The sequence below is a fragment of the Centruroides sculpturatus genome, unplaced genomic scaffold (assembly GCF_000671375.1).
Source record: "Centruroides sculpturatus isolate CEXI.00-Female unplaced genomic scaffold, Cexi_2.0 scaffold76, whole genome shotgun sequence".
Taxonomy (NCBI): domain Eukaryota; kingdom Metazoa; phylum Arthropoda; class Arachnida; order Scorpiones; family Buthidae; genus Centruroides; species Centruroides sculpturatus.
In genome coordinates this window covers 649,275-664,195 of record NW_019384451.1, presented here as the reverse complement: position 1 = coordinate 664,195, position 14,921 = coordinate 649,275, and the positions used below count along the sequence as shown (strand labels likewise).

The window sequence follows — 14,921 nt, the reverse complement described above, 5'->3', positions numbered from 1 at the left end:
CTATTGAATTCTATTAAAATACTCATCCATTACTTAATGAGAAACAAAATAGCATTTTAAAAATTAACCTAAAGATCCTTAATGGACCAGCATTGCACATCATCATCTATATGAGAATTAAGATTACATTTTGAATAAAAAAATATTATATATCAAAATTTATTTCATTGGAAATAATATTTTTTTTTTCCTTAAATTTTGCGACTGTTGTTGTTTTAAATAACAAATTTACATTATATTATATCATTAGATATGATGTGTGTGTAATGACTAATACAGATTCATGTTTATTATTTTTGGATTGCATTAAACAGGAGAAAGACCACCATTTCTTTTCTTTGTTTTTGAGATTCTCATTGAATCATTGAAATTAAGCCTTCAGAATTTAAAATATCCATATGAACTAAAATAGTTAGATAAATGCTATTATTGATTATTACATTTTTTTTTTTATTTTTATAATTCAAGAATATTATGGATGAATAAATGCATTTTCAGCAGTTTATTTTTATGAAATATGTAATTTTTATGGAGTAATTCTATTTTTTAATTTTTCCACAAATGTTTAGTAGCCTTCAAATAGTTCAGGATCTTAATAAATTTGATGTTTTCTATTCAAAAATAAATTGTTGCTAGTACAAATATATTCTTTTGTACAAAAATAAATTTACACTGTTTTCTTCTGTGAGAGTACTTGCTTAAATGCATTGAATGTGAAGAAAAGAAAAAAGGTGGAAAACAGACACAATTACAAATTTATCACCCTTTATTTATTTATTTTTTTTCTCAAACCCCATATTTCTTAAGATCTACAATCCTAAACCCCAGATCACACAGCCAAGATAATGTCAGTTTCCTATTTTTGACATTTCATCTTTCCGACTTTTTCCTCTGCAATGTTGTTTGGATTAAAACTTTTTTCAGACAACAAAATGAATATTATATCCGTTGTTTGCTTTAAATCTTGTTACTCCTACTTTGTTGGTGAAAAGATCTACAAATGATTCTGCAAACAGGATGATAACTTTCTATTCGATTCATTTTGTTCTATATCATATTTGTTTCTATCTCATCCACGTCTTCTGTCTCAGATAAAATATGACTAAATAAACAGATAAAGAAAGGGAGACAGAATAGTTAATAATAACATGCACTCTAGTGGTCAAGGTGACAGCCGATATCAAAAATTGTAGAAAATAGAAGACTGATACATGGGATAACCAATTTAACCCAAAACAAGGAAGATTGTGTAAACTCACAATGTGAAACAAGCTGCTTAGTTTTTTCAAGAAAAGGGAAATTCAATGATTAAAGCTTATATTATATACAATATCTATATCTATTTACTTTATTTAAATTTGGAGCCATTTTTGAAATTTGTGTGCGCACATTTATTTGGAGACCGTTTTCTCTGCTGTCTCCATTTTCCTCTCTTTAGATTGGGGATGGGCAGAAATAAGATTTAACTGCCTTGATCTATAATGGGAGGGAGGGTCAATGAGGAGTAGGGAGAGGTGTAAATATGATCACATGGCACAGGCTCATTTATGACAAATATTCTTCAGCATTTATTCTATACGTTCTTTGGTGCATATATATTATATATATACAAGCCCAGTGTGTTTCCAGTTTTTAAGAATGGGACAAATAGGTGTTCTTCTTAAAGCTAATATATGATCTAAGCTAAATGACGGCAGTGAATCCTAAGTCTACAACACGATTGTTTTTAAATCCCGATTTGTCTATATTTTATATATTTATGTATATATTCTGCAAATACGCGATTATGAAAAGAAAAGGACAGTGTTGCACTGCATTAATGACTCCCTACCCTCCACAATTTTTCATAATGACGCGATATCTTAAGTACTAAAGAAACTAGCCATCTAAGAAACACACAAGATGTACAGAAGCTACAGGAGGTCATATTTCTCTAACTCTTCTATCTTTGTACATTGTACATTATTAAATATACTGAATTTTATCTTCTTGTCATTAAAGAAGATTTATGCATTCATATATACATAGTGTATGCATATATATTTATATGTTGAATAAGAAGAGAAAGAGAAAATTTGACCCAACAGCTTCAGAATGATGAGTAAGTTTATATATGAAAATAGGAAATTATTAAACCAGTTATAATTTCTTTGTAAACTAAAATGGTGTTTAACATAAACACAGAACCAGTGAGTGTGTTTGAAGGGAGTTACTCTTTATCCTATAGTGTCTCCATTGTCATTCCAAAAATACACATCTGTTGTGATGGATATTATAATTTTGTCAATTTGACATTACAAAGAAACCTATGGAAATATTAATTTTTTATAATTATAATTTCCATTTGTTTTCCCTCCCTCCCTTTGTGCCTTCTATGAAGTAACGGCAGCCAATCTAGACTGGGAATAGCTATAAAAGCTCAACATTATAAAATATTATCCTAAGGAGGGGGAAAGAACTTTAGAACCTGCATCATGAAGCAGTTTCCGTCATGCATGCAATGACAGTTGCAGTTTCTTTTGGCAATATCATTCCAATTTGTGGTTTTAACATTGGTTTGATAATTTAGAGAAATTAAGCAATATCTGAAATATAAGTGCAGTTTTTGTCTAAAAGTAAAACACTTCACTTTTTCTATTTCTCTTTGTTTATCCCAATATATATTCACAAATCCTTTGATAATAACAATGGCATATATCCTTTAATTCAAAAATCTGATGCTTTTCTTTCTTTTTTACTAACAATATTTTAACTTCCCTTCCCTAGATAATAGCTAAACTTTACTGTATTGATTTCTACAGCAACTTGGAATTTACTCAACTCTTAAGCTGACTGACAATAATTCACATAGTGGTAATGGGTGGTGGCAGAGAGAGGGTGAGAGGTGAAGATAAAGTGAAGAGTTAATTCTTTTATTTTCCATACTTTTTGATTCTGCTGCAGCTAATTTCACAATGACATTCTTTCTTCATTCAAAATTAAATATGAGAGAAGGAGGAAGGAAATTTATACAAACTGACAAAAACACACAAATGATTATCTATTGAAAGAAACTTTTTGGTATTTTTCTTGCATAAACACATTCACACAATTTGCACATCGCAGTCATTCATACATTCAAACACATAATGACCCTCTGCCTCTCTCTGCTTTTGCAATGCTCCTTGTTGTTGTGTGTCAGTTTTGAAGTCTGTTTTTACTTCACAGATGATGACCCAAAGTCCAAAATGTCCAGTGGAAGTCCAAGCTCTGTGGACAGGTGGGACATTAAGACGAGCATTGGAAAAACAACAGAAAAGAGAACAGTCTGTCCGCTGAGCCTGGGCCTTTATGCTGAACGGGACAAATCCTGCTAAGTCCTAGTGTGAGCGATGGGGCAAGGGAGAGACCAAGATGCAATATCCATCAAAGGGGTCAATATTACTGAGCTTGATACTGTTGCATAGGATAGGCACCTATCATTCCTGGTTGTTGAAGTCCTTGTCCTAATGGATTCTGGGCTGCTGCAGCTGCTGCAGCCATTTGAGGCTGGTTGGGAATACCTTGCCAGGCCATTTGCATTCCCATTCTGAAAAAAATGCATAAATTTGTTTATATTTTTAAAATCAGATATAACTTAAAAACTAATTTTGTAAATTACTTAAGGAAGTAAAGTAAAATTTGTAATTCAGTCATAACATGTTATCATCTAAAATATTTTAACAATATAATAATAATAATAATAATAATAATAACATAGCATATTTAAAGTGATGATTTTGACAAATTTTTAAATAAAAAATATCAAAGTACTTTCAGTTTATAAAGTATAGTTATTCTTGTTAGATATGAACTCATTATATGTGATTTTGACCTGATGCAATTTTTAAATATTATGGTTGATCTCACAAATACATTCATAATAATTTTAAAAATATATTTGTTCCAAAACAGTGTAGAATCTGGCAATTTTGATTAGCTCTGCTTCACCAGTTCTTTGTTACAAGAAACTGAACTTTTTATCAACATTACAGTATATCTCAAATACAGTTTAAGGTAATCTATTAGAGTATTTTGTTATTGTTTTTTTAGATTTTTGTTTCGTTTTCTGCTTGAAAACAGAAAATATTCCATATTGAATTGACAATGAGAAGGATGTTGAAAAATTACATCAGATGTTACTTGAGTCAGATGATGAAAATTTGATGACGGAATTTAAGAATGAAAGTAATGTTGATGAAAAAGATACTGAAAATTTCTAATGATGAAGTTAACATGCTAAAATATACTACATTAGCATATACAGTATAGTCAATTATTATATGTTTCATTTCAATTTATCTTTTTTTACATTTTTAAAAATTAAAATCTACTACATTAGCATATACAGTATAGTCAATTATTATATGTTTCATTTCAATTTATCTTTTTTTACGGTTTTAAAAATTAAAATCTATATTAGCACTAAAGGTTAAATGTGTTGCTTGTTTTGTCTAATTCTATAAGATTTAAAACAGAAATCAGCTTATAGGAGTTTATCAGAAATACAAATAACGATGAATCACACCAGAAATTATTGATGTGAATAAGTAATTGGGCTTTCAATCATTGCNGAGCTCTATCTTAAGAGTAAAATGAAGTAAATTGTTTCAAGTTCAGTGTGGTGCCAAGTTTTGTCTGTTATCAGAAACGAAATTTATTATTATTCTAGAACTAAATAATATATCTTGATAGAGCACATGTGAATGAAAATACAAATCTTTTTTAATTTAAACTTTTAATGATCAATGCACATTTCATAAAATTTTTTTATTGTTATTCTATCTAACAGATATATCAACACATCAATAAATAAACAACACAACACAACATAGTTTTGACATTGCAAACTATGCAGGGTTAATTCATTGTGTGCCTACATCTACCTTTTGCAACTACAGAATCCAAAGCATCCCAAATGTTATTTTGTCTTCTTAAATTTTTAAAATTACAATATATCTTCAACACAAGTGAAAACTGTCAATTCACCAATTGACAACCTTCAAAGAAATGAAAAAAACAATGATCTGAACTTAGTTCTTGTATCAGTTGATTTATAAATTGGAAGTCACAGATGTAATAATTGGAAAAAAAAAAATATATATTTCTCTCTAAATTTTAGTTATTTTTTATTTTGAATACACATCTTTATTTGAGTACACACCTTTGTAAATGTCAACTCACTCAATATGATTTCACTTTATGATTGATTTCACAAGAAAATTTTGCATATAGTGCAAGAAATACTTATACTTTAATAGAAAGTATTTAGTAATCCAATTAAGATAAATTTCTAAATGTTTAAATAGAAAAAAGTTGTTATTAATGGCTGAGTTAACAATCAATGTTCATTTTTAAAACTTTTAAAAACTAATAAACAATTTTATTTTTATTATTTTAGAAGCAAGGCAAATTTTATAATCATGTAATATTTTTTTTTATATTAAAGTATGTTATTTTAATTCAAAAGTTTACATTATTGTTCGATCAATATTATCCAAATAATTATAAATTCTATTAAGCTTTCATATTTTTTCTATATCTTTATTATTCATTCTTTTTGATATTATTTAATTATGTGGAATGAATAATTATACAAGGGGCAGTCAATAAGTTCCCAGAATTGAGATCCTGTACTGTAGTGGCACGAAATATGGCAATGCAGACCTAATCACATTCAAATTAGGCTCCTCCCACACAGACACACTTGTTCCATCAATCTTGCCACTGTTGAAAGCAGGTGTTGATGCTTCTTTTGGAATCTTCTGGAGTTGGGCTGTTGTATTTGATACAATGTTCCCCCTGCTTGTGAAACACATCCCTTTGAGGCCCATTTTGAGAGCAGGAAACAGCCAAAAGTCACTGGGAGCAAGATCTGGAGAGTAAGGTGACTGAGTGATGACAGGAATGCTTTTGTTGGTGAGGAACTGCTACACAACAAGAGATGTGTGATTTGGTGCTTTGTTGTGATGGAGAAACCACTGTCCACACCACTTGTCGGGCCACTTCCTCCGTACTGCATCGCATAACCTTTTCAAAACTTCCCTGTAGAAATGACCAGTAACACTTTTCCAGGAGGTATGAACTCATAATGCACCAAACCCTCCATGTTGAAGAATGCAATGATCATCACTTTTTCCTTGGATCTGATGGAGAGATGATCATGCATGCCACTCTGACGACTGCGTCTTCATCTCTGGGTCAAAGGAACACCCATGACTCATCACCAGTGACGATCTGTGTGAGAAACTTGGGTCTTACATGCTTTTCTCAAACATCTCTGCAGTGACCAGCATGTGACATTCTGTCTGATCAGAGTTCAGCAGCCTCGGAACAAAGTTTGCACCGACACATCTCATCTCCAGATCCTCAGAAAGAATTGCATGAATGGATCCATGAGAGATACCAGCTTCTTGCTCCAACTCAGCAATTGTTATTCTTCAATCATTTTTAATCAGTTCTCAAACTTTTTCAATGTTTTCTTCACTTCTGAATGTTGAAGGTCTCCCTCTGCACTCGTCATCCTCCAACATCTCCTGTCTGTTTTTAAACCGGCCAAACCAGTCGTAAACTGCAGATTTCTTTAATGCCTTATCACCATAAACTTGTTGCAGGGCTGACAGTGTCTCTGCAGCAGTTTTCCCAATTTGCATATGAACTTGATGTTTGCATGCTGCTCGAACTGGGACATTGTGCCGAATGATAAGCAGTCATACTTAACAAAGATGCTACAGTAATGACTGTGCAAGTCTGAACTTATATTAATGTGAATAGACATGCTGAGCTTCTCGCTAAAGCAATGCATAACCTTATATTATATTGCATTTTCTAACTGTAGACAAATTCCAGAAACTTTTTGACTGCCCCTTGTAAAACTAAATTCAGACTCCATACTTTGCTCTTCACCTTTCAGTTATTTCTCTTCTGCTAAGTGTAAGAAAAAACAGTTTTCATCTGAAGTAAAATTTAGTGAATACAATGAGGCACACAGGTTCAAAAATAGCCAACTCTACTTTTTCTGGGTCTGGAACTATGGTTGATTTTGTAACTAACCTCCAATTTTTATCCCTCTTTCATCCCTTCTTTCTGTTTTGATCATCAATGACAAGAGAAGAAAAATACATAAGATTAAGTACTTAACAAATTTTTTCAAGATGGAGTTAGCCATTTTTGAAACTACAGTATATATCTCATATGCAGTTCCTGACTTCTTTAGATTTTGCTTTCAGACAGTTCACTCTTTCATATATAATACTTTCATAAGAAAATACTTTTTGTATACCAAATTTGGACCTGCATTCATTTTCAGCCAACAAACAAGCAAGTTTGAGCTACAGTGCTACTAGTAAGTTGAGCTACTAGGTTTGGTTTTTGCAAATAAAAATCATTTGTGGAAAGTAAACAGAAAATAAAAATTAATTATGGCAGTGGTTATTACCACCCTGGGCCATTGTATGATTTTAACATTCAATATATATATTGTGGGTTGCTCTGGAAAATTAAAAAAAAAAATTGCCAACCATCTTGCCGGTTTTTTTCTGCCACTTCAAATTATTGCCACAAATTTTACTTAATAATTAATGCAGCTGCTGGTAGCGTTATAAGTTTGGAGTAACATGTTAAGCTGTCACTTAGAAATATTAGTCATTTTGAATAATTTTTAAATGAAAAATTCTGAACAACACATTTGATCATATTTTTTTCATAAGCAATATTTCATAGCTTCTGTCATGTCAAAATTTTTATGCTTTAATCTGCTGAAAAAAGATCAAAGTGAAAAAATGCCATCCCAAAAAATTCCTCACATTTTCTGTCTGTTGATAAAAAATCCCCATCTTGAAACACTAGACAGCATTACACGAAAACTGCCTTTGGTTCTCAATGTCACTACCTGCTTTTCTGTCCAAACTTGCTGTATGACATTGCAATGTTTTGGTGCATGGGACTCCCACTGCACTGAAGCTTGGCATTCTGTTGTTTTTCTTGAAGCATGTTTTGTGATTCAATTTCACCCTAAATGTTGAAATGATTGGACTACACTTTTTTTTTTGTCACTTAAATAAGAGTATTGCCAAGTGTTGATTTTGGCACTATGCAGTGTAACCCGTTATCTGTTTGCATGTTCTTTTATAATAAAATGAAAAAAATATAAAAACATTTACTTCACTTTAATGTACAGTAGTTAAGATATAAGTGATTATTTTTCAATTCTTAAGAATTTTACATCGTTTCTAACTTTTATCATATTTTAAATTTATTTACATTCATATTTTTATATCATTAATATTTTAATTATTATTTAAATCATTCTTATTTAAATAATTTTTATACATATAATTTTTAATATGTTTATATGTAAAATATACAGATTATGAATACAAGACATTCTGTTAACATCTAATATTTCAAAATCATTTAAATAATTTATTGTAGTTTTAAAAATGTCATTATAATAGTTTTAAGTTTAATCATTAAACTAAATTCTTTAAAAATTTGGTAAATCAAATATTATCTTTAAAGTTTCTTAATTCTCTATTGGTACAACAAATTTTTTAATAAATTATATTTTGGTGAAGATGTATATATCTAATCTAATCATTACAATATATATGGATGATATTTTATGAATTTAATACATGTATTGCGTACAAGTTTGCGTGTACAAGTTTACATTGGGATATTGGATAAGCAAATGAAACTTTTAACTGTGAGAAATAATGTAACAAGATTGTGTCTGTTACTTGTCTTACTAGATGTTGTGAGAAATAATTAAATCTTAAACATTTATTTACTATGGACTTGATTATTATCAGTATTTTGAAGATATCAAAGTGTCAATAAAAAGTACTTTATTTCTTTAGGATTTAAGCATTCAATATTCAGCATATGGAATTATAATATACTTTATACTTATGAAAAGTTAATAAATAAAATGAATAATAAACATAATAAGTGTATATAATCAGATTAATATATGCATATATAATTTGTTTAAACAAATTAACATAAAAATTATTGTTTATAGAACTGCAAAACAAAATTTTAATTTTCTTATTTCTAATTATAAATGTATAATGGCTTACTAGTATTTAATATTAAGGATGTTGTGCATAAAATTACTTAATTAATTGATAATAGTTAATAATTTATTTTATCTTAAAATAAATTACCACATTTTTACATTATAACCCACAGCAGCAGTTCCCAAAGTGTGCACTGTGGAGGACTAGGGAGCTGTGGCTTCCTCACAGGAGCACCATGAAATATAAAATTTTCATAATTTCACTTTCAATTCAATGTGACAAGATGCAACATCTAGCAGACCCAGTGCAAATCATTAACTCAGTAATAAAGGTGGCACACAGAATTGCAAAATGTAAGCCATCGCAGAAAAACTCATTCTACAGGGTGCTGTAGATATGATGAACATTATGACTGGTGAGTCTGCTGGGAAGCAGCTTTCAAAAGTGCCTTTGTCCAATAACACCATCAATTGCAAAATACAGCACATAGCAAAGGACCTCCAATGTTCAGTTAATTGAAAAAATAAAAAGGTAAGGAATTTGGGCTGCAGCTGGATAATAATAATGATGCTCACTTGATTTGCTATGTACAGATTTAATATGCTATGTATTATAGATAGTAATAATATTGTAGAAGACTTTCTCTTTTGTAAAAGTATCACAGCTGATGATAAGGCTCACGACTTGTTTGAGATCCTTGATATTTTTATATTTTAAAATAATTTGGAGTGGACCAAATGTGATGTGTGACCAAATCTGTACTGATGGTGTTTGTTCTATGTCTGGGTGTTACAGAGGATTGCAAGCACTTTTTCAAAGCAAAAACCCTGATGCACTGTGGACCCATTGTGTTATACATAGGGAAGCACTCGCATCAAAATATCTGAGTCCTACATTGAACCAGGTCTTAGAATATGTAGTAAATGTAGTAAACTTGATAAAAATTCGGCCATTGAAGGCAAGATTTTTCAAAAAACTGTGTGGGACTTGAGCATGTCTTTGTTTTACTACAGCACTTTGAGAAAGTACAAAACATTACCAGGAGAGAACAATGGCTCTCTTAAGGTAATGTTTTGTCTCGTATGTTTGAACTGTGACAGGAAATTTATGTTCTTCTTAAAGAGGAAAACTACAAGTATCCTGAAAATTTTGTGAATGAAAATTTTTTGGTAAAACAAGCATACTTATATGATATTTTTGAAAAGCTGAATGCTCTGAATCTCTCCCTACAGGGAAGCAACATGCACCTTTTAAAGTCGATTGATAAAATTTCAGCTTTCATAAAAATTAAAACAATGAAAAGAAAAATAAATGAAGATGGCAGAAGAGAATGTTGCAAGTTTTTGACTTCCAGTGGAGTTGATTTCTCTCCAGGTATGAAATCCATTTTTGAAGAACATTTATCACAGCTTATCACTTAATTTCAGAAATACCGTATTTTACGGACTATAAGACACACCTTAATTTTTAAGCAATTTTTTAAAAAAATAACATTTTTACCATTATTTTTGTTAGCTACTAACAAAAATATTGTACTGTTACCAATAACACAAATCACTTTCAATTCAAGTTCATTGGCACTGTAGACTGCAATGACGCATCATAGGCTAGACAGTGTTCTGGGTTTGTGATAGCGGGACGGGAGGGAGACAGTGTTAGCAAGCTTGTGAATCCCCACAACACATGGGGTGTGTTCATTACTGTAATAGCGGTCGCTCTGTGTCTCCGCTACTATGGGAGTGTGCTGCTGTTTGTAGGCATTTAGGAACAACGGTGAAAGAAAGAAAGATGGCAGCTCCCGCACTATTGATAGTATCGTAATGGAGGAATCTATAATTGTAAAATATGAACTTTTAAAGGCAAAAGAAGAGCCCCAATTGTAAAATTTAACCATAAAATGGATTATTTGTTGAAAGAGCATTCAAAATAGCCACGAAAAAAATTAGAATGCTGGCTACCATCCAAAAAAAATTTGAAAAGTCACTTACCGTACATCACCGCATGCACTAACTTGCACTTTCACAATTTCTAAATTTTCATTCTTAAAACCACATAATGGACCCCAAAACAAAACTATCTGAGCCATGGAGGATGTCATGTTGCTTTCCACCGCAAACTACTGCTACAAGCGGCCGTTTTTGCTGTTTGACAGCACACAGTCCAACCAGAATTTAGGAATGCGTTCCTCAGGAATTCTTAAATGGATGTTGCTTGCGTGGAGTTACGCATAGGAATAAAAGAACGCACCCATGTTCTTTTATTCCCATTGGTGCACTGCTGCTGCCAGTTGAATTCAATGTTGCCAGATAGAGATAGGTTTCCCGCAGCATCAAATATATGGTCATTTTTAAGACCGGCGGGAATTTTAAATCAAACACTGGACATTTTTATATTAGTTTTGAGTATAAGATGTACCTGAATTTTGGAGGCAATTTTTTTGAAGAAAAAAGTGTGTCTTATAGTCCGTAAAATACGGTATTTTAAAAATGATAATATTGATAAATTTGCATGGATTCAAGATCCATTTAATGCCAGTGCTCCATCTGAATTTACTGCTGTAGAAGAAGAGAATTTTCTTATTGAGTTGTCTTGTGACAATACATTGAAAAGAAAATTTAGCAACGTGGAATTAACTGAATTTTCGATATCAGTAAAAAATGTATATCCCCTTTTGAATGGTAAAGCTCAGATAATCTTAATTCCATTTGCAACTTCTTATTTGTGAGAAGCTGAGTTTGTTGCTGTGACAAAAACTAAACATTGCATGAAAATCAATGCAGAAAAGGAAATGAGGGTGGCTGTTTCCAGTTTGATTCCAAGATTTGAGAAAATGTGCAATGATCAACAGGCTCATCCATTCCATAAATTTTAATTAATTGAATTTGTTCAATTACAATTTTTGTTATCTTAAATATGTGTTTTATTTATTTTTTACTTACCATCCTAACCCTTTAAAAAAATATTGGCTATTTTGCTATTTCGCAAATTGTACTTGTTAGAATTTGACATAGGGCACCTTGGGAAAATTGGATTTAGCAAGGGTGCTGAGAATCAAAGAAGTTTGGGAACCATTGACCCACAGTAATGGTACGGAGTAGCCACTGCTCCATAGGCAAAAGTTCGTAACTGTAATTTAAATTGGGGTATAATCTACTCCCTTTTAATTTCTTTTAAAAACAGATATCATGGGTTATATGCACAAAAACTACAGTAATATTCAATACTTATAAATATACAAAAATTAATAATTTGAAATTATCATTTTATTTCTAAGTAGGTATTTGATAATAAAAATCATTCATAATAATTTAAACATACCCAAAACCTTGATTATAATATTGTCCATAAGGGTATTGCATGCCTTGCATGAATTGACCAGCTTGGACTTGGGGATAACCCTGAGGATACCAGTAACCCACTTGTTGATAAGGATAAGTGTATTGGGCTGCTATATTCTAAACAGAAAATAATAATTTGTAATTAGAATATATAATATAACAGATTTACATCATACAAGTTAAGTGTTTTTTTTTTTTTTTTAAGGTAAATATTACAAATTTTATGAAATCTAATTATGAGATGATCTATAACAGACTTGGCCAACTTGTAGTGGGATGTGATCAACTTTCATACTAGTAATAAATATGAAAGTACCAATGCTCTGTCATTATATTTTTTATTCTTTTATATAAAGTTTATTAATCTACTCTTATAAAGTTATGCTATTAAACATAATCAAATTTATTTATTGCATAGAAACTGGCATTCCAGGATTTTTTTTTTTGTGAAGACACTACAGCATAAACTAAACAACAGCATTTATCTTTCACCATAATAAAAAAAATTTTATTTCTATTCATTATACACACTAAAAGATTTGTTTTGCTCTGGCAAATCCATTTTTCACATAACTAAAATCATTTAAGACACCACAAAGCAAATTCTAAAATACAACATAATGTAGATATGTATATGAACACAAAGAACATCTTATTTCCTAGTGTTTCTCATTCATTATCTGCATATGCATTTTTCAATGTACCACAATCAGAAACAAAAGACAATCACTTGTCTTGTTTCTCATACAGCACAGTTCTAGTTAAAAGATTTCATAGTGGAAATTTGTAATTTTTATACAAATATAAATTCCATGTATTTTTTGTATTTTAACAGACTATATTATTTACGATTGACTATGACTATCTTGTTGGCCATGTCTAATCTATAAAATTAGCAATTTTTCCGGGATCTGTTTCAAAAAACACTGAGAAACTTTATATAATTACGTTACTGGTTATGAGAATGAGAATATCTTATTTTCAGCAATCAAAAGTTAATAAACTTTTTGTTTTTAATAAGAGATTAAATAAAAAACTTGGTATATTTATAATACTAAAAAAATATAATATAAACTTACATTAACAATTTCAGAATATTTTCATTTGTTTAAAAAATTTAATTAATTCAATTTTATAATTCAAAATGGTAAATCTACCAGTATTACTAAATATTATCATGTTTAATAGTACAGCATAATAAAACTGTATGTATTTAAACAATTTGTATTATACTGATGCATTTAGCATAAATTGACATCAAATTAATGTAATTATATTTCCATTGACAATGTCAGCCAAAAAATTTGAAGTATTAGTCATTCTATGTATCTTATCATTGAATAGGATTATTGCTAAGTAAAAATTAAAATTTCAAGATCAATCATTGTAATTCAATTTTCTAATAAGAATTTTGAAAGAGAATTATTATTTGAGAGAGATAAAAATTATTATATTTGTGTATTGAATTATGAAATTAAATATTCTTTATAATATAAAATGATTTCACAATACAAAAATCATGAAGTTTTATTTTTAAGATTTTTTTTTTATTTTTAACATAAATTAATCTAAAGTTTCAATAGTGTGAGATTTGTTCCATCACAACACTGAAACTTGTGTGAGTGAGATAACTGGAAATTAAATGACTTGTGTAAACCCACAAATGTTTAAGAATCAAATAGAAAAAAGGCTATTCATGGAAAAAAAATGAGAGAGCAAGACAGGTCCTATGTTTCATCAGATGGGTTTACAAATTTCAAAAATGTAAATATGTCAGTAATCAAACTATTAATTGTGCTGTAACAATAAATGTAATTGGAGAATCAGGTAAGAGAAAACTTCTCTGAAAAGAAGTTAATTCCTTGATGACCCCTATAAACTTTTGATGATAATTTGAATGAGAGGAATCAACTGTCCACCACAGACAGTCTACGAGAGATGTCCAGGAGAAGGATCTGAGAAATTTGAGTTAAATGGAAAAACAAGTCTCATCCAAGTCTCCAGACAAGAGAGTTGTTTTCATTCTTGCTGCTCCATTCCTAACTGATTACAATCCTTTCATCCTCCACCAAATTATCTCAACAGTGGGGAAGAAAAAAGAAAGTCTCACCTAGTTAGAATCACAAGAGGAAAGTGGATAAGTATGACAATGTCCAAATGTGTACAAAATCTCAAGATAAATTATAAATTTGTTGTTGAAAAATAAAGACTAATCTCCTGTCTCTTCCTTCCTCTAATGATCATACACTTACTTCAGAAAGAGGTTAAAATCCTCCATTTTAGGGAACTCACAAGTTTATAAGTTCTATAAACTCTGATTGATGTCACTTATCCTGAAATTATACAAGTTGATACAACTACTATATATTGGGATCTCATAACAGTAATCTAAAAGATCTTTAAATATTTAATGTAACATTAAAAAAATTTATGATTATAAATCAAGAGTTATTTCCTCATTTGTAATAAATTTCTTAAAACAGATCTATTAAAATATAAGAATTTTATATACAGGTTCACCACTGACTTTCAGGAACCTCTT

General features: G+C 30.2%; 1 protein-coding gene across 6 annotated transcripts in view; it reads right to left on the bottom strand.

Moving 5' to 3' along the window:
- Nucleotides 1–1,031: 1,031 nt before the first annotated feature.
- The window catches only part of LOC111620559 (nucleolysin TIAR-like), a 363,479-nt gene continuing 349,589 nt past the window's right edge, over nucleotides 1,032–14,921 (bottom strand). For all 6 annotated transcript variants that reach the window (XM_023362491.1, XM_023362493.1, XM_023362495.1 and 3 more), the window contains 2 exons: nucleotides 12,360–12,496; nucleotides 1,032–3,568 (listed from right to left, as the gene is read on the bottom strand). In XM_023362491.1, the coding sequence (XP_023218259.1) occupies nucleotides 3,421–3,568; nucleotides 12,360–12,496 (285 nt within the window). In that variant the 3' untranslated portion in view covers nucleotides 1,032–3,420. The remainder of the gene's footprint in view (nucleotides 3,569–12,359; nucleotides 12,497–14,921) is intronic.